At 41.9% G+C, this 19649-nt stretch overlaps 3 protein-coding genes across 11 annotated transcripts; 1 reads left to right on the top strand and 2 right to left on the bottom strand.

Moving 5' to 3' along the window:
- Window positions 1-2354: 2354 nt before the first annotated feature.
- Window positions 2355-5103, bottom strand: cenpw (centromere protein W). Its single transcript, XM_030110438.1, has 3 exons — window positions 4972-5103; window positions 4770-4883; window positions 2355-3146 (listed from the first exon to the last, which is right to left on the bottom strand). Exons 1-3 carry the CDS (start codon window positions 5056-5058, stop codon window positions 3120-3122), a joined length of 228 nt encoding a protein of 75 aa, XP_029966298.1. The 5' UTR covers window positions 5059-5103; the 3' UTR covers window positions 2355-3119.
- A 537-nt stretch (window positions 5104-5640) lies between these two features.
- hddc2 (HD domain containing 2) lies at window positions 5641-7989 on the top strand. The gene is made up of 6 exons (XM_030110660.1): window positions 5641-5721; window positions 6390-6511; window positions 6619-6721; window positions 6807-6875; window positions 6950-7088; window positions 7186-7989. Exons 1-6 carry the CDS (start codon window positions 5647-5649, stop codon window positions 7332-7334), a joined length of 657 nt encoding a protein of 218 aa, XP_029966520.1. The 5' UTR covers window positions 5641-5646; the 3' UTR covers window positions 7335-7989.
- Window positions 7916-19015, bottom strand: tpd52l1 (tpd52 like 1). Of its 9 annotated transcripts, XM_030110659.1 has the most exons (11): window positions 18917-18986; window positions 17259-17359; window positions 16707-16922; window positions 15123-15143; window positions 14079-14197; window positions 13813-13961; window positions 12379-12480; window positions 10127-10141; window positions 9602-9640; window positions 9244-9304; window positions 7916-8940 (listed from the first exon to the last, which is right to left on the bottom strand). In XM_030110659.1, the coding sequence occupies exons 1-11, from the start codon at window positions 18928-18930 to the stop codon at window positions 8818-8820; spliced, it is 960 nt and encodes a 319-aa protein (XP_029966519.1). In that variant the 5' UTR covers window positions 18931-18986; the 3' UTR covers window positions 7916-8817. The 9 variants fall into 9 exon arrangements, with proteins under 9 accessions (XP_029966519.1, XP_029966511.1, XP_029966513.1 ...); XM_030110651.1 differs by lacking the exon at window positions 16707-16922; XM_030110653.1 differs by lacking the exons at window positions 15123-15143; window positions 16707-16922 and having other exon boundaries at window positions 18917-18974.
- Window positions 19016-19649: the final 634 nt, after the last annotated feature.

Genomic DNA, 19649 nt, shown 5'->3' on the forward strand with positions numbered 1-19649 from the left:
GGTTCAGCGCCGGTGTCCCTGAGATGGATAAAACACTATGTGCTGAATTTGAAAATGAACATCTGTTTTGACGTGCAATGCAGGAATGTTTCGGAGATTTCTTATTGTAGGTATTTGTTACGTCACGACTGGAAGTTATTTGTATACGAGTTCCTCTCACAGAGACTGAGGAAGACGCTGCAGTTTAAAAAAAAAGTCATATATTTTTGATGGTGGTGGTATTAAAACCATGCTTGATTATATTTTAAATAATGAGTTTTAAATTGCTACGATGACTTAAAACACACCTGAAGTCACAAGGATAAGCTCACAACAGTTAAATCAATCAGAACCCATATGAGAACCTGTCCTTGATCAGCTCATTATTTATTTTCAGTTTATTAAGACACAGAATGACATAAAAACATTGCCTGGAAGGAAAGTAGAAAGTTTCTCTGTATATTTAGAGTTGACTGCAGCACATCGGTTCTGCATTATTCCGTCAGAACACATCTAAAATCGGCAGTACGATGGCAGAAAGCAAGCATTCCTTTATTGAATTTCTTGAAATAAAATTTCATGCATCTCCTCACATGGATGGGATTAGTGAAAATTGCTCCTGTAGAAAAACTGCAACTCCTACGTGAGCGTTCCCCCTCTCTGACGTTTAGGTTTACCTTTGGCCGTCATCGGGCGCTGTGTGTTTGGCAATAATGCAAGGGTTCAAGAAATTCAAGCCAAAACTAAAGGATGATTTGACTACCTCCCAACGAGATAAAAAAAATACTTGAGACTTTCAGTTGTCGGAAAGGATCTGCGATTCCCACAAAAATGCTGGCGGGCGATGAAAGTTTCTGTCCTCCAAAAGATTTGTTGTTTTCAGTCCTGGGGTGTTTTATCAGCTGTTTTAGGAACTCTTTGGTTTTTCTCCCACGTCTCTTGAAAACAGACCTGAACTCTCTGGCGTTGCAGTGTCGTGCGTCGGCCGCTTCAGGGGGATGCTTTACCGTTTGATTTCATGATCTTGTATTTAGTGCATAACCTTTTTAGTGCCTTTCACTTCTCAGAACATCAAATTTATACCAAGTTTGAAGTGGTGGCACATCAGTACCATTATGTTGTATGTAAAAGCCCCGTCAGGTTAGCTTCAGACGTCCGTGAACCAACAGCGAGCTCTGAAACCTGTGAAAGCATGTGTTCCTTGTTAAGAAAGAAAAAGCAAGTTCTTACTTCTTGGCTTGTCTGAAAAAAAAAAATATCATGAGAGGAATCAGCAGGAGATTCGAAGCCGTATTTTACGCTGCAGTTGATTTATTTCTGAAAAAGGAGATCGCCAGAGCGAAGGGCTGGACATGGCTCCACTGGCTGGCCTGAACGGTAAACAGCTACCCGGAACACGCTGAACAAAGAGACAAAGTGATAAAAGATGCTTTAAAGGCGCTGTGGAGTCATTGCGCACTTTTATGCTGCCATCGGTGAGTTAATGGAACAGCAGGAGCTCGCCACACACGCCGATCGGAGACCACCCCTCTATCTGCCGACATGATGCAGATCTTTCAGGGCCGTTCCTCCCCTAAGTCCATGCAAACTTTACCTGTGATCCCGAAGCAAGGCGGGAATTTCACCTGTTGAATTAAAGTCATCAACTCTCTGCAAATTAAAAGCATCTGAATCCAGGTGATTTGAAGTGTGTTGCTTAACACATGACCTGAGGAAAGCTTCTGTAGAGATATCACCTTTTAATCAGCATGCAATAAATATGATGTATTTATCTTGACGCCCAGATTTTTTTTTTTTTTTTGAGGAGAATGTGAAGTTTATTGCTGGCAAGAGATTATCAAGGTGGAGACATTGCCAAAATCAAAAGAAAAAAAAAAGAGTTAAAGTGTTTTGTTTAGTTTTTAAAAACAGACACAGATGTGTTATTGGATCTCAGAAGGCTCCGTCATGAAAACATGTGAATCACTTTGAGACAAGCAAGGCTCCACGCAGAGAAAGGTGTGGAGGGTTCAGAGGGTCAGAATGGCAGGGCTCCACAAACCCAGTAACACCACCGTCAATCTGACTGGGAACATAAACATGACAAGGCTACACTCGCCGGGGTGCCAGATCAGATTCTTGAAGAAAATAACCACTGGAAGCCGAGGAATGTCTCAACTGGCAGCGAGAGAGCGGAGTGAGGATGGACAAGCACCAAGCAACAGAGAAGTTAAGCCAAATAAATCATAAACAGCAAGTCGGCACCCATGTAAAACATGCGGACATAAGCCACTTCAAGCGTTTCCACTAGAAAACATCACAAAACAACCACTGGAGCGGCAGAATTTCTTGCATTATAACACACATTTCGTTTTCAAGCACATCAAGACGGAAAAGATAAAGAGAATTCTGGAAATAGGTCAATAAAAAAAAAAAGTTAAACCAATATAATACAAACCAGAAACAACTTTCAGATCACCACCTGCTGTCAAGGCTCTGGTGGAGCAGACACAACATGCTTTTCAGTAAGCATTTAAGAGATACTCGGCAGCGCGATCGGATTATTTTACGACTTTGACCCTTGCTCGTCTGAGTAACACACGCTCCAGAGGGCGAATATCTTACTGGGAAGAACCCCGCGGTGATAAGGAATGAGCTGGATATGATCTCAGAGGCTCAGATAATCTATGTAGCGTGAAGAGGTGAGGAATTCGAAGAGGCTGTGAAGCATGAGGTTAAAAACATGAAGCATGACAGACGATAGGAGAGCGAGGCAAGAGCTGAGAGAAGTTTGAAAACGAGGAACACAAAGTTAAAAACGGTCGATTAACAGAGTTGTTCAGCTTTTGAAAGTTTCTGACTCACATAAAAATAACCTATTTTGCCTAATAAATAAGCAGCACTATTTGTGCACATGAGGGATTTAATAATAGAGGCATTATAGAGTATACATTCTGCAAAAAATACTCAGATGTGAAAATTATTTTCACACCAGGAACAAGACTGAAAATATCTCAGATTTAAAGTAAAGCACAAAGGAATTTGCTTCTGAGCCATAAAAAGAGGCACAGAAACAATAACTAATTCAATTAAAAAAAAAAAAAATACAAAATAAGAAAAAAAGTTTAAATGTATTTTGTCCAGAATGATCTCCAGTGTCTTCATCCTCTTGACTTTTTCAACATTTCCTAAAAAAAGAAAGGAAAATACAGAAATGCCATGTCATATTTAGTCTTACACTTGTATTGAAAACTCACACATGCTCTCCAAGTGAAAATCAGGCTCATGAATAAGAAATGAAAATGTGTTGCTGTGAAAATTTGACCTTGACAGATAAGATGTGTAATATCGTCAGGATCTGTCCATCTTCGTTTTACATACAGACAGTATAACATACTAAACATGTCCCCCCCCTCTTTTCTCGAATGGAAAGAGACCTATGCAGTGAAACATCATGAGCTGTTTTTGACACAGAAAAGACTGAAACAAGAACCACAAAGTGCATGTTTCACACGTTGAAAATATGGGGAAAAAAAGACTTTCTGACTTGTGTCTATGTGATGCTGAAGACATTTATGAGCATTTTCTGAGCAGAGGACTAATCTTTCTTTTCTTTGAACATGTGCAGACAGAGGGAGCAGGAATCACTCATCAGACTCGAAAATGTAAGATATAAGATGAAGGGTATGGGGCAAACAAGCTGAAATTCAAACAGATTAGTCTAAAATACCTTTTACTTTTGCACAGTGATTTCTAGATTTACTTCAAATGAAAGTGAAAAAAATACCCTGCATATTTGAACATGTTACTGAATTATATAAAAAAAAACCCCATTTCATATCTATGGACAATTAGATGTTATTCTGAGGCTGCACTGCATTGTAAATTGCACATTTCGGGGATATGTTAGATTATTAGCAATTTCAGTTTAACGTCCGATTTTTATTGCACTCTTCAATCCCACCTAAATTCTCTATTTTCTTATATTTGTTCTACTTTGGGTGTTGTTTTTGTCTATATTGCTTTTTTTTGGGTGATATATCTACACTGCAGCAGGGCAAGCAAGATTCCACTGTGTGTCTTGTATGTACAGTGTAAATGACAATAAAGTTCACTTCAACATTGAATTTCGAATATTACCGTAATGTACTATGCATATGTGAAAAGTCATGATTGCTGGTATGTCCCTTGGGGCTGCCCGTAGAAAGTCACAGTTGCCCGTTTGTCCCTTAGCGCTATCCGTAGGGAGAAACTGTTGTTGAATAAAAATGCTACTTGAGGCTAAACCAGCCAGCTCCGCGTCTCTCTGTACTTTTAACAAATAAGCACATTACAATTACTGTTGAGTGCTTCTGGGTAAAATAACAATCGATTCGTTATTTTCAAGAGATCAGTCGATCGTGCTGCACATTTCACCAAAACAAATAAGCATGCTGCTGGTGTTTATTCCCCTCAACAAGCCTTATAGGTTGTGGATTTTATAATTTCCCGTTCCTAAACACGGGGGTTAAAGGGGAAATATTGTTATTTATTTTGCTTTTAAAGACACATTTCAGAAATAACAATCAGGAAAGTCTTGTTTTTCTGGAAAGTAGCGTTATTCTAATCTGCCTTGCATACACATGCCACTGTGATAGGTTTATGCATAAAATAAGTTCAGGTCTTTGTAAAAGAAGGGTGAAACGACCAGTCTTGACAGTGAAAAGCTCACAGGGAGTCAGTGTTGGCCAGTAATGTGAAAGGGATGATGATGATAACGAGAGGAAAATGTAATCTAATCTGAATTAAATAACTGTAATCTTTTAGCTCACCTTGGCGACATTTCGGACATGTTCAGGTCTGATCGTCGCAGACTTTTCTTCAAAAGCTTTGGTTTTTGCCTCCTCGGCCAAACTTTTCAGGAACAGGACCGTCAGCAGCTCAATCTGAGAATGCAGACCTGGATTTAATCGATCAGTTTACATCCACAAAGACAGAAGACTGAGTGTGCAGATAAATTCTTTATATACTGACCATCGCATCTGACGCCTTCCTCGTGTTGATGTTGGTCGTCGCCTTCGCCTTGATCGTCTTCTTCAAAACGGGAGGTTTGTTCCACATTTTGGTAAGATCTTCAGTTTAAAACAAAAGTTCAAATTGTTGACGTTTTCCCGCTTCACCAACTTCCGGGTCAGCTGATTCTTCTTCGTGGCTTTCTAAAGTGTGTTTGTTGTAGTCTGACAGTACTGCCCTCTAGTGTTTCTCTGTTGTTCACATGACTGGACTGCGCAACCGAGTTCAAACTCTGTACAGCCTTCGTAAATAGATGTAGGATTTCGTTTTCTTCGTAAAACAAGCTGTTCATTGGACACATACTGTTCTAAGCAGCCAGTTCTTATTTCAATCTTCAGTTCCTTGGCAGGTCAGAACCACACATAAAAAGCATCCATGTCAGTGTTCGTCCTGGGAAAGATTAGCAAAGAGTTAAGTATGCTTTCAAGAGAAATAAAATTTCTTTAGATTTAAAGAATTAGTCTCACAAACATCTCCAAATTTTGAAATCATGCCTCTGAACACAGTGTTGATGATACAACTTTTTCATTGCAAGACCAATTTCAAGCTGTTGTTTATGCTGCCACCCAGCGGCTGCTTGAAGTTACTACACCCACAGACAGATCCGCTTTCTGTATCCGGGGTCAGGACAGAGTGATGGCAGCCGCCATAGAGAAAACAGCCCGAATGAAAAACATGCTGCAATTCCTGAAACTCATTGGACAACTTAAAGTAAGTCTAGTGTTCGATCTGATCATGTGACCTCTGACCTCCCTATAAAGACTCGACAAGCTGCGCGGCAGGAGCCTGAGAGCTGGGGCCATTAGGCTTATCAAAAGTTTAATTTGGTACCAATACATGCACGTATTTTATTATCTGAGAGTAAAGTATCTTACCTGACGCTGACATTGATCATTCAGTCCTGTTATTGAAATGTGATCTACCATTTCAACATCTCAATACAATAGAGAAAATAATGCAACTTCCACATATTTTATACCCACGGCATTTCAGCTGAGCTTGTTTCATTTCATTCTTGATCGTTTTACCCTTTCAGTCATGAAAATCAAAATATTATATTTCATGTTATTCCTGTTTTCGACCTTTATTCAGAATTAATCCAAGTGACATTTGAGGGAGTGTATAAGTATCTGGTACAACTTTTCAGTTTTTTCATTTATTTATTTTAAGGTGAGCCTGTTGACCAAACTGGACCTTTGTGGGGTTCATGTGACCCAGTTCATCAGAAAAGTAACAAGAGTCCATTATATGTTTGATTACTACTCAATAAAATCATATTGTGTAGTTTAAAGTCATTGAAGCACATTCAGTGTGTGAGTTCTGGATGTATGAAGGAAAAATGCTGCTTCATAGAGAGATGAATGTCGTGTTTCCTGCAGAGGGTCCCTCGGACCGGCTGGGTGTACAGGAAGGTGAAGGAGCCTGAGAGCGTGTCAGACCACATGTACCGCATGGCCATGATGTCTCTGACTATCACCGACCCCACAGTGGACAAGGACAGGTGGGCTCGTACACACGGCCGAGAGACAACGGCTCCGTGGATCGAAGCGCAGCTGTGAAACTGTTATGGTTATGCTGAAAAAACCGTCTTCTCATCTGTTTGCTCAGGTGTATCAAGCTGGCTCTGGTACACGACATGGCGGAGTGCATTGTGGGAGACATTGCACCGGCAGACAACATCAGTAAAGCAGAAAAGCACAGGAGAGAGGAGGCAGGTGGCCATCAGTCCGACTGGACTATGGAAATATTCTCCATTCAGCTAAAACAATCGAAGGTGCTTCTCTCCTCTCTCCCAGGAGGCCATGAAACATCTATCAAGTCTCGTGCCGGAGGGACTCAGACAGGAGATCTACGGCCTGTGGGAGGTGTGTGAGACTTTTAAATTGACCGTTTGTGTGAATCATGGGATGTTTTTGTGAAATATGTGTCTCATCTGTAGGAATATGAGTCTCAGAGCAGTGCCGAGGCCCGGCTGGTCAAACAGTTTGACCTCCTGGAGATGATCCTGCAGGCTCACGAGTATGAGGAGTTGGAGGGGAAACCTGGACGGCTGCAGGAGTTTTTCGACTCCACCGACGGTGCGTCTCCAGTCAGACCCAATCAGCCGTCGCTTAATCATGACAACTGAAGCAGCCTTGGAAACTGATGTTTTTTTCCCCCTCTCATTCTCATAAGGTCGTTTCCACCACCCGGACGTGCTGCAGCTGCTCAGCTCTTTGAATGAAGAGAGAGGGAAACACCGGATCAGCGCCGACAAAACAGAGAATTCTGGGAAATCGCAGGCAGCCGCCGAACAGCCACAGACGTCGTCACACACTTCGTGATCCTAACAGATGTTTAAAAGTCTCCCAACCGGGTGGTGCTAGGCGCTGCAGAAAGTCCAATTTCCTCTTCTTCCAGAATTGAACAGGCTGGAGGTGCAGTTCTGTTTGTGTGTGAAGGATTTAATATCGGTTTTATGTTCTGTGGCAGTCAACTTCCTCAAGGCAAGAAACTCGTACCTTCATTTCTCCTTTCCGAGCCATTAAGAGAACCGACGGTGGCTGTGAAAGTCGGTATATATCCTACTGTAAACTCCAATCCTTTAGAGTGAAAACTCTAATATGTAATTTCCTTTAACGACTACACATTTAAAATTCCTCCAAACAGTTACCATTTTTAATGTTGAACATTTTGTTTATGATCTTTCCACATTTTGTTTGTCTTCACCATTCATTGCAAAATGTTGAGTGAACTACAAATGCATACATTTTTTCTTTCAACAGTTTGTTCTCTGGTCCATTGTACACTGTAGAGCTGCTTCACTATCAGATGTGTACCGAATTACTCTTTGTTCAAGAATGTGACAGAATTGTCCTATTTGGTAAAGAAAAAAAAAACTTGTGTCATTCTATTAGTATATTGCCTCAGTTTATAGCATTTTATTGAGTTTGTTAAAAACAATCATTGATCTGTTGCTTTTATTAAAATATATTTTGTAAAACACTTTCCAATGACAGAACTTTTTCATTTTTCCTTTCCCTCAGTGAGGGAGGGTTTCATCTTTAACGGACAGTGATGTCTTCTCAAACCACAGCAAAGTCACGACACATGAAAATTCAGAAACGAAAGTGTTTTATGGACTGAAATCAAGACTTGCTACCCCAGTGAGAACTGAATACTGGGACTGTTGGCATGACGAGGCATTCAAACTGTTTCACAACTACTTTAATTTTCTGCATTCGTTGCCGAATTCATTTGTATAAAGTTACAAATAAGCGCGATCACAAATTTATTTACATTATTAGTGATAAATGTAACAACAGACGTATTATGTCAAACAAAATGTTGTGAAAGGAAACCACTGCTGATCCTCTCCATATAATCTTATGCCAAGTCCAATAAGGCTGTTTACATCTGTGCAGCAAGATCTGAATAACTTATGGGAGTTTGAAGAATCCCAGCTGTGATTTTAAGGGAGTGAAATTGGAAGCTCAGCTTGAGACGGAGCATAAAGAGCAGAAATACAGCAGTTTTTATGCTCTGCCTGCTGAGAATCCTTTCTATGTCTTTTATTAAGGGTTGTTTAAGGTTCGACTGCTGGCTGCTCCGACTCAACCTCATCTGATCGACATCTGTGGTGTAACATGAATGAGAACCCGCTGGAGGACGGACGGCCTTCGTTTCTCTGGTGCCCTGAAGGGTCTTCTAGTATCTGCCTGATCCGATCCAAATGTTGTGAAACAGCGTGGGTCAGGTGTGTGAGCAGGTCAGTGCTGTGCTGCAGCTGCAGGCTGTGTTCCTGGTTTCAAGTCCCGTTTCACGGTTCTAGGACGCCCTCTCGGAGCCGTCCGGCAGGTTGCCGGTGGGCGTGTCCTGAGAGCTGGCGTTGGCCGCAGACGAGAGGACGTCTTCAAAGCTGCCTCCGGGCCCCGTGCCACCAACCTTGGTCTGGTGCGAGTTAAACACAAAAAGAAAAACAAATGAGAATCTGCAGAGTCATTGAGAAGAAAGGATTCTTTCACTGCAGCCTGACGTCGTGCTGCAGAGTGGCCTCAAGGGGGCAGACTTTTAAAAGATTTGTGTCAGTTAACTGTTTCCCTTCTGGAACCTGATGGGTATGTCTGTGTGCCGCTCTTCAGCCACAATTTCACAAATATAGAGACAATTATGCTTCAAAAGCACACAACTCTGGAAACTTTGGTCAGTATTTATTAATGCAGAGTCATTTTCTGGCAGGGACACATCACTTACCTTGATGGTAGTTACTGTATTCTCGACTTTCTCTTCAAAAGACTTGAAGCTGGGAGAGTTTCTGTAGAAAAAAAAAAAAAAGTTTTCATCAGCATCATTGAATGTTAAAATTACTTTATCTGTGGAATTGGATTATAAAGACTGATATTTTTCTGGGAAAAGCTTTCTGGGACAGTTTGATAAAACTGAAAGTCTCCCTGCTGTTTCAGTGTTTCCAGGTTTATCACTGTTCCAGTGACCTTTTGACCTCACAGTCATGAACTGAACACATAAGTAGGACAAGGGTGTGGTTTTTTTTTTCCCTTCAAAGTTCAAATACATGTTTATTTTTAATCAAAATCACAAACACACACATTACCTCATGGTGGGCATACTCATGGAGTGTCTGATAGAGTAACTGTCCCGACAGCATGGTGAAAAAAGAGTTAATGATTAGCAAACACACAAACACACACAAGGCTCAGAGCAGCACTGGGTGAGGGGAGGTGAAGCTGGTCGGAGGTTTCTGTTTGACATAATGCAGGTGTGGTTTATCTCAGGGATGAAATCAATAGAGAAGGCTACATTCTGAAGATATTAAAAGGAAACAAACTGCTGCAATATCCACATAATGTTTAAATTCACCTTTTTTTTTAAATGTTACATGAAGAAACAAAGTGAAGTCGTTGGCACAAAGTGCTGAGAGGAGTGCCGAAAAGTTCATGACATGACTCCACATGACTGACATTTCTGAAGTAAAATGAATTCGATGTGATTCTGAGCACCTGAGTGGTTTCTGTGGTCCAGCTGAGCGAGAGCACACACTGTACCAAACACACCGTACCGCCGATCAGCTGATCTGACGGAGACTCTTCAGGGACGGCTAATGGGACGCGAGTCTTACCCTATCGAGTTGGATCTTTGGAAGCATGCAGGGAGATAGAAAACATCTCAGAACTCACAATCACACTCAGCGTTTATGTTAACACAACTGCTACACAGTATACTTCTAATCTACATGATCAGAAGGAATAAAAGCAATTCTAAAGATGAAAGCGTGTCTGAAACTATGGAGTATCTGCAGAAAGGAAGTGAGAAGTGACACCGTGAACAAAGTTTGTTCTCATGCACAGATGAGTTGGCAAAGAGAAAATGTTTCACTTCATAAACAGTGAGAAAAACAGAAAAACCATGCTCTACCTCAGGGGTGTCAACTAACCCTTTCAATTTAAAGGTTTTGTGGCACTATGTTACCAGTCCGGCCCACTGAACATGAAAAGGTTTGTATGAGGCCGCTGAACTGAAATCTGTTTGACACCCCTGTTCTGAATTATCATCACTGTGATTTGTTCACACACACACACACACACACACACACACACACACACACACACACACACACACACACACACACACACACACACACACACACACACACACACACACACACACACACACACACACACACACACACACACACACACACACACACACACACACACACACACACACACACACACACACACACACGCAAAAACAGTTCTGTCCAATCAAAGAAAGGATGAATCAAAAAATTAAAGGACCAGTGTGGTCATGAAACAACAGAAAAGATGCTCATTTGGTAACTTTTTCATGTTTCCTTGAAATTAATAAGTCGGTAAAACTGCTTCACTAAAGATTAAAATCAGTGCAAGATTTCAAGCATTTGTCCAATGCTTTAAATAAGTCATATTCAGGGTACTTTTTTATCCAATATTGACACTTTTTGAGCCGATTACTGAGATTATACTGTTGATTTTATTCATTCTTCACAACAGAATTCTGTATAAGTAGTACAATATGTAAAATATAAATAGCAAAATAGACAAAAAGTGTAAAATCACAGCATAAATTTCAGTCTGGCAGTGTGTGGAACAGATTCCCTGGTGTTAAATCTGCTTGCCGCGTGGCTTTCCACACAGTTCTTGACAGCAGTGAGTCAATCATGACAAATCCATGAACACAGAACGAGATGGTCAAGCGGTGGTTTTCAAAGTGTGGGGTGGGAGCTTGAACATGAGGGTCTGGAATAAAACTTTCTCTGATGATTTAAGAAAATATAATGATTATACAGCATGATGGTGTCAGATAAAATAAGGTGAAGGGATAACACAATACATGCAAGAACACAAGAAGTCTCCACAGCAAAATATACAAACCAAAATCTGAGCTTCTGATGAGAACGTACCTTCGAGGGAACAGTAATTCTAGACCAACCAGGCTGGAATATACCAAAGACCATCAATTGTTTTCTTTCTGTAGTTTATAGCTTAAAAATCTTAAAAGACATGTTTTTAGAATAAGCTGTCAAGGTCTTCTCTACTTTTTTTTTTGGTTGCTTTGTTTATAATATGTCTTCTTCTCTGGATATAGTAGAATTATTTAGTAGTGATAGAAGATGAATTCAACATCTGATCTGCGACCTTCACAAGCTCCATGGCCGCGCTTTCTGCAACATGCACATCGTATCACACACGCCTCACTGACCCTCCACCTAAGATGTCCCATTTATTTCACACAGAATAATGCGGGGACTCGTGCACATGCTCAAATCACTGTTTTTTTTTTTTCAGTGCCTCAGAAATGCAAACACAGACTGTCAGAGATCCACCACAAGAGAAAAGGAGAGAACGAGGGAGACAGACTTCGCCTCAAGCCCTTCAGCTTCTTCAGAAAGCAGCTTAAAATGGCGTCTTATATAATCTCAAGCTCCCTTGAACTGGTTGGAGCAAGAGTCAAAACTCTGCACCGAGACATGGAGATGAACAGATAAAAAATGTTTCTAGGAAGTGGATAAAAGAGGAATGCATTAGTGGTGGATGGGAGAAAACGGGTCAGACCTGCTCAGTTATGCAGATGAGCTGATAATTAACAGTGCGCAAATGGATACCACTGGTTGAAACCCACTGTTCAGCAACGGCGTACAGACTGCAACTGCAGAGACCCATGCTGAACACTTTTCTAATGTTTTATACCAGACTACAATCTGAATACTGAGCTTTCTCAGTTTGAAAAAGGTAGACTTTCTTTTTTTTTCCTTCTTTTTTTTAAGATATTCTGTAGTTCTAAGTGTTACAAAGCTTTTGGTATTTAAAGGAATATAACCACCTGACATACCTCATGTCTCCAAACTTCCTGGTGATGGCGCTGCCGAGGGTGCTGAAGGCTGCCGAGGTTCTCTGGCCGGCTGTGGACAGCGTCTCCGACGTCTTCTTATATCTGTCAAACACACGGGGAAACACACTCGGCTCATTACGATGCCGTTTTATACCAGTGGATCGCAATTAATCCAGTTCTGCTGAGGAATCACACTTCAAGTCCTCGTCAGATCCTTCCTCAGAGCCCATTTATCAAGACATTTAATGTCCTTTTAATATTTCATATGATCAGATTTAAAGTTTTTAGCATCTGTGAGTTACTTTAATAATCACTGTGTTTAGTCTGTCCAGACTGCAAACAATATTAATATTTTTTTAAACACATGGCATTAACATAACAGACCAGACTGGACCTTCTGGCCGGCAGGTCACTTGTTTGAGTCTTCCTCTTCTCAGAGTCATTACATATATGTGCGAGCCTCGCCCTCTTTATCTTGGGCCTCACGCTCTTGTGGCCAGAGTGGTTCATTATAGATGAAGGCTGAGGCCGGCAGTGTAAAGTGATCTTCAGGATGAAGTGTAACTGGATAAGACAGCCAACCTTCAGAGAATATCCTCTTCCTCCATCCTGTCTCCTGGCATCGCTTTAAAAGCTTTGCAAACTATCTCATCAGGAGATTTCACTATTTTTCTGCAAGTCACAGGCTTTAAAGGACGAGTTCCACATTTTTTTTATTATTAGGACTTCGTTGATTAAAAACTGTAGTCCTGAAGAGAGCTGCTTTATTATTATTGGTTTTTTTTTTAACTGAAAGACAATAATTACAGATCACAAACTGCAAATTCCTCCTGCTGTTTCAAGTGAACTGACATTGTTTCCACAAAACACTAGTTTGGCATCATCCAGCGACCAAAGAGAACACGATGCTAACCGTGCACCGAGGTCACGGACAGCCTGCAGCAGCAGTCTGATACCTTTTTAATCAGGTTTCTGGTGTCTGTTACAGCGAGCAAAACACAGATAGCAAATCACACACACGCTGCGCAGTTTTAACTGGCTCTGGGATCTGAGTGAACACTCTGGAGCGTGCTGTTAGGAAAAGAACTACCTGCATATTGTGTGTTTAGCTGGTGTGTGTGTGTGTGTTCTCTGAAGGGCATCGATGTTGACAGCAAACAGACTTTTCACACTGCAGGTCCTCATGACCATTCTGATTGTTTTTGTTAGAAATTTGACAGAATAAATGATCAAAAGGTTTTATTAAACTTGGAGGCAAGAAGGCCAACTTCATCTACTTTGCACCGTGCCTTGCCGAAGGACAGTTGGGCACGTGGACGGGTTGAGATTGGGGATCAAACCACCAACTTTTGGATTGGCAAAAGACCCATTTAAACCTTGGAAAGTCTTTGTCGTTTGGCTGCCGCCCCGTTGGAGACGCGCTGGTGAACTTACGCGGTGGAGCTCTGCATGTCCTGCCAGCCTCGGCTGAAGTTGGTTCTGAGCTCGCTGAGCGGCCCGACGCCCAGCTTCTGTTTGAGCTCGGCATGCTGCTTCTCTTTGGACGACAAAACCTGCCGCAACGTATTGATCTCCTCTTCCAGCTGGACACACACACACACAGGAAAGAAGCCACTTAGAAGGGTTCACACACACAAATCAAAGGTTATTGCTCTGCTATCTAGCAGTGTGCTGTCTTAGTGTGTGTGGTGTGTGTGTACTTTAGCCAGCTCTTGTTGAATCTCTTCCCTCTCCTCTTCGGTCATCATAGAGTTGGTCAGATTGACCTCTGACACAAACTCTTCATCAGCCTCCCTCAGAGGCTCCGAGTCCAGAAAACCTGTTTTGAACACACACAAACGCTGCATGAAGGCACTCCGGCAGACTCGTGTTTGATCAGTGACCGAGAAACAGATGGAACCAAGAAAAAATAAGGAAGGGTAAATTGCAATAACCATTTTGGTTTTTTGCCTCACAAGGAGAATATCTGGGGTTCAGTTTCAGTCGTGTCAATGCAAACACAATTCAGCCTCTTGTATTTTTTGCCGTCGGACATCTCTGTCCACACGTCTGCCTGCGTGTCCGTCTCCACGTCAGACGCCGTCTACATCCAACAGTTATGTAATCTCTGGCTGCAGCCCTGCAGCGCGCTAATCTGGCTTAACTGATGTGGATTATCTTGCTTTAACTCCACCGACTAACAGAACAGACAGAGAGAGAGACACACAGACACACACACACACACCTACACAAGAAGCTTTCGGACTTCAGAGTGCAGAATAATCTTGAAGTTGCAATAATTGATTCCAGTAGTTTCAGTGGAAAGACGGAATTTTGCCTGGGATCAAAATTAAAGACTTTATATAAAACCTCGGCTTTTTTTTTTTTTTTTTTTTTTTTACATCCGTGGCGTCACTGGTAGAACATTTTAGCCACACAAAAACGTTTTCAGCTAAGTGACACACACTGTGCTGATCACGTTCTTAAAAAGCAGAGCAGTGACAGTTAAGTAAAATGGAAATGAGAGCATTCAAAGACTTCCACTGTGATGAGTCGTGTTACAGGACATCCTGCAGGATATTTGTGAAAGGAAGCCGGGGCAGATGTGTGCCACCGAGCACCAGAAAGCACGGGGACGACTGTGTGCACAACACCAGGAAGGTAAACACACAGGGGGGATTGTTATGGCATCCTCGCAGCGGACCTGTTAAGCACGTTTCTCAGATGTCACTTCACCGGGATGGGAATGAAATGAGTTACTGTACCTGCGGTGAGGCGTCCTCTCTCTGGATGTGGGCGCGTTACAAAAACACACGAGGAAACAGTGACGTTAGTCAAAGGCTGCAAAAAGCGAAATAAGACGCTGCCCACTGATATCTGGCACAATTGTTAACAGGTCACTTTATAGGGGCTCGGCAGCAAAAACACAATAAAACAGACAGAGAAGCACAGCTTACCACTTAACTGAAGCACAGCATGCAGCAGACCTTTCTATAAGAGGGGAGCTATTTCTGCAAGCGTCACACAGCGGGAGCACAATGAGACTTTCAAACCACCTGCTGCTCAAATGGAAGCTTCGGGCCCTGTTTACAGATATCAGATATCAGACTGAGATGTGCTCCTGTTTACGCAGTCATTAGAGGAGGTCATTTAAGAAGAGGAGCATGAGACGTGTCAACAATTGTGAGTTACAAATTAACTTTAGTTTAAAACAGGACACAAGTTTCTTTTCTTTGATTGCGCTGTTGAGAGCTTTGCCACCGTTTTCTGTGGAGCCAACGCAAAATTTGTTTTCGACTAACATACTCGTCATTCCAGTGCATGCATGTTTTCTTTCCTTTAACGAAGTGTAGGTTCCCATTTTGTACCAACACATCAGATTTGTTCTGTGCATGTGTGACTGAGCGATGCCATGACTGGCTGAAACAAATATTCACACTCCTTGCCTGAACTAATGGGAGGCCAGGCCTACAAGAAAGCAGCGTTTGCACCCATGATCAGAGCAGATCAGGTCTCTGGTACACCATTACCCTGCCCTCCTCTTATCAGATTGACCAGTATGTGTTTTGTTTGCTCAGGTATGAGGAAACGTGATTGGTTTAGATTAAGTCTAAGAAAAAAGAAAAAAAAAAACCAATCAGAGTAAGTCAGGTTTTTTGTTGTGAAGGGATCCAAAGATTTGTTTTGCTACAAGCTCCTCCTGGATAATGCATTTTCCTTTCAGGGCATGTGACTTTAAGGGACTTCTGCCACTTTTCAGAACAGTCCAAGTCTCTGTTATAAAGGACATATGGCAGAAAGCTCCCTGAGTCACATGTAAATCAGCCTGTAATTACAGGGACAAACGAAACAGTGTGAGTTGGCTCTTACATTATCAGCACCAACGCAGCGCACAGTCTCTCCATATATTACGGGGGAATTAGAGTCTACTAGGAAGCCCTCATGGTCTTTAGTTACACATTAAATTCACTCTGAATAGTCTGATTTAGTCTGATGCAGTTCATTGGTTTAGAATATGATGCTCTGGTATGTTAAAAATGTTGACTGGTCCACACTGTGCGAAAACAAGAGACACTAAAAACTACATTATTTACACAGAATGTGTACTCTTTTTGCAGAAGCTACTATTTTTTGACAACAATGAGACATTTCATGATGGCTGAACACACTCCAATATTCACTTTTGATTGACAGTATGTTTTTTTTTTTTGGTGGGAATTTACCGCTCCCAACAAGCAGATCAGACAGAGACATGTGATGTTCATTATTGGTGGCAAATTCTGAATGTTCAACCAAGGTGAAAGGTCATCTACTGTGCAAGGTCACATCTACTCTACACCACTTGTCACCTGAGCAGTCCAGCTGCATGTCCCAAGTGGTGGACATGACCCAGCTGTCAGAGAGGGACGCTGATGTGTGACCCCACTGATCCTCCCTCGCCGGTGAAGCTGCACCCCATCCTGTCACACTTTCCCCATTTTGGACCACCGGAGCCAAGTCCTCCCCGTACGGGCTCCTCTTTACCGATTCCTCCCCCGGGTGGTAAAACATGCCCTCATCCACACCTGAACGAAGTATGAAACGTTCTCAGAGCCCGGGACAAACAGGACAGTTGGATTTATTGTATAATTTCATAGGATGTTCCAACGTGACCGATTGGTCAGATCTGAAACTGCTGGTTAAAACCTACCTACCACATAATGTTTCCTGAGTCAAAGCCTAAACGCACGTCATCACCAACACACGGAAACAAGTCATATGAAAAATGTGTAAAATATATGTCTACCCACACGGTGATCTCTAGTTCTGAGCCACGACATGAAATCACCACAGAACCACTTCAATGCAACAAGTGCGTGCAACGTGCACAGCCATGGCACCAGCCCAGAGCGGAGGCTTACCCTGCTCCCCCTCGTCTGGGGCCGAGTTAACCCAGTCCTCTCCAGGACCCATGCTGCCCCAGTCCACCACTGCACCGCTCAGAACATCAGAGTACAACTCTGCAGCAGAGCAAGGCAGCAGGGGGAGAGCAGGAATGAGAACTAGTTACACACCACACACTCACACACACACACACTCTCACACACACATCAGAGATGGTTTCTCTCCAGTTTTCGCTTCAACCGGCCGGTCTGAGATCCGATCCTCTGCAGTTCACCTGACTTTGCGTTTCATAAAGGAACCAGAAGTCTGACCCCTGACTCTGTAACAAAGCCCAGGCTCTTCAAACAGGACACATCTGATTCCTGAAATTTAAACACATTTAAAATGCAGCTATACAAACGTCACATAAAAACCTTCTGCTGCTTTAAATCCATCCAGAACTCAAATCAGACATTATTAGGCAATGGAGGCTCCCGGATTGCTGATGAAATGTCATTACAACACATTCAGCAGGAAGCTGAATAAACTTACTTCCTTCTGCTTCCACATTTTGAACTGATAAAAGGGAACAGCACATCACTTTTCACCAAGAAAAGAAGATACACAAAACACCAAGTTTGGTTTCTGTGGATCTGAGAGACACCCTGGAGTAAAACGTGACACCGTCTTATTCATCCCTGGAAAATGTATCTAGATCAATAATAAAACATGATCCCAGCAGATAAAAGTGGGTGAAGCTTTTCTCTCTCACTGTCCTCTGGGAATCGCTCCCCCTTGTTTTTGTAGGGGTGAAATACCTCTAGTCACAAGATTACCATTTGGCCCAGTAGTCATGTGGCTACGTTAAATCAGAGGCTGGGAGTAAGTCATATGGCTGTAAAAAAAATAAAATAAATCAATTAAAGCTCAATCCAGTACCAAACCACCAAACTGTCATTACAGCAACACTTAACAAGAAAAAGTACAAGGTTCAACTAGTGCCTCAAATCAACAGCTGCATGGATTAGAAAGCATCAGACATTTCCAATGTCTTCATACTTCCAAAATAAGTTCAAAACATGTTGAAAGGGTCTTTCTGTCCAGCTGTATTTGCTAATGCTCAGCCTCTGTGGCCTCCAGTTAGCTGAAACAGGTACCTATTGAGACCTGGAGAGCAAAGGAATGTAATGGACTGCCAGAATAAACAAACCCTCACTTTTCACCTTCAGATTATCACTTAGGAAATCAATTCTGATTATACTAGTAAGAAATAATAATAAAAAAAGAACCAAAATGAAGAACCACAAACTACCTGTATAAATTTAATGAGTCTGAAGATCCAATGATCTCTTTCAACACACCAATATAAAAGTTAGTAATATTAGTGAGCATGCTGGAAAGGCTGCAGGATTTCTGACTTAAACAGATGAGCCTTGTTCAACTTTAAATACCAGAAATACCTTTGAAACTCATGCATTAACGGAACAGGTAGAATCTGAGCCAGGAAACAGTATCCAGTCCTGGACCTGCTGTGCAGTTTCCATGTTGTACACACACACGCACGCACGCACACACTCCTACTCTGTCAACATGCACGTCGCGGCTATTTTAATCCCGTTTAAAGACGTCAAAATGAAGCAGGACTGAATGAATCAACAGTAAACAGAGTTCCGTTCTCTCCCACCACTCACCTTGTTGTCGGGTCTCCATCAGCCACGCGCGGGGGAGCTCCTCTGTAATGTAAACGGACAGCACGCGCAGCTCAGTGTCGAAGCTCCCCGCGGGGGTCACGCGCTCAGCCAGCTCCCGGGCGGAGCTTGGAGCGCGAGCCAATGAGAGCGCACCGTCTTAATTCTTTAATAAACTCAAACTTCATTCTGATACTGAAAATTTGGTACAATGGATCAATACGGTGAGCTCGCCGCGATGTGCATTTTAATCGGATTATAACACGATTCAGTTTGAAAACTTTAAGCACGATGGAATTAAATGCTCTTTATTATTAAGAACAAAATCTTTGGGATGTAGCTCAGCATCAAGCTGAAGTCTTTAATTATCCCACTTTCCTATAAGGAGGACTTCAAAAATTCATTCTCAAATAGTTTTCATATTCGTTATTAATTTATGCATCTATATCCATGATTTCATGGAAACTGTTTGAAAATGATTGGCTTCGTGCTCCTTTTCCATTATTTATTTGGCTAAGTTTAATTATATTCTTTGTTACAGTTGATTAAGTTAGTTCAACTAATACCCTATTATTCTCATGAACTACCCATAACTTGAAGGAACAGAAAATGTTTCTGTCATGCTCTATAAGGTATTTTATTTTTTATTGATCTCATCCACAACCATTACTGATCATATCAATTGTGAAGAAAACAATTCACATAGTGGAACTAGATCAGATTTCATTGTGTAACATTTCT

The sequence above is a fragment of the Salarias fasciatus genome, chromosome 15, assembly GCF_902148845.1.
Source record: "Salarias fasciatus chromosome 15, fSalaFa1.1, whole genome shotgun sequence".
In the NCBI taxonomy this organism is placed as follows: domain Eukaryota; kingdom Metazoa; phylum Chordata; class Actinopteri; order Blenniiformes; family Blenniidae; genus Salarias; species Salarias fasciatus.

Excerpts from the sequence above, each read along its gene's own strand:
- hddc2 (XM_030110660.1), top strand. The coding sequence starts at position 5,647 with ATGGCAGCCGCCATAGAGAAAACAGCCCGAATGAAAAACATGCTGCAA. Across the intron at positions 5,722-6,389 it reads AACTCATTGGACAACTTAAA|AGGGTCCCTCGGACCGGCTG; the intron begins GTAAGTCTAGTG and ends TGTTTCCTGCAG. Across the intron at positions 6,722-6,806 it reads AAAAGCACAGGAGAGAGGAG|GAGGCCATGAAACATCTATC; the intron begins GCAGGTGGCCAT and ends CCTCTCTCCCAG.
- cenpw (XM_030110438.1), bottom strand. The coding sequence starts at position 5,058 with ATGTGGAACAAACCTCCCGTTTTGAAGAAGACGATCAAGGCGAAGGCG. Across the intron at positions 4,884-4,971 it reads GGAAGGCGTCAGATGCGATG|ATTGAGCTGCTGACGGTCCT; the intron begins GTCAGTATATAA and ends CTGCATTCTCAG. Across the intron at positions 3,147-4,769 it reads ATGTCCGAAATGTCGCCAAG|GAAATGTTGAAAAAGTCAAG; the intron begins GTGAGCTAAAAG and ends TTCTTTTTTTAG.
- tpd52l1 (XM_030110659.1), bottom strand. Across the intron at positions 15,144-16,706 it reads CATGCAGCTGGACTGCTCAG|AGAGAGGACGCCTCACCGCA; the intron begins GTGACAAGTGGT and ends GCCCACATCCAG. Across the intron at positions 13,962-14,078 it reads TTCAACAAGAGCTGGCTAAA|CTGGAAGAGGAGATCAATAC; the intron begins GTACACACACAC and ends GTGTGTGTCCAG.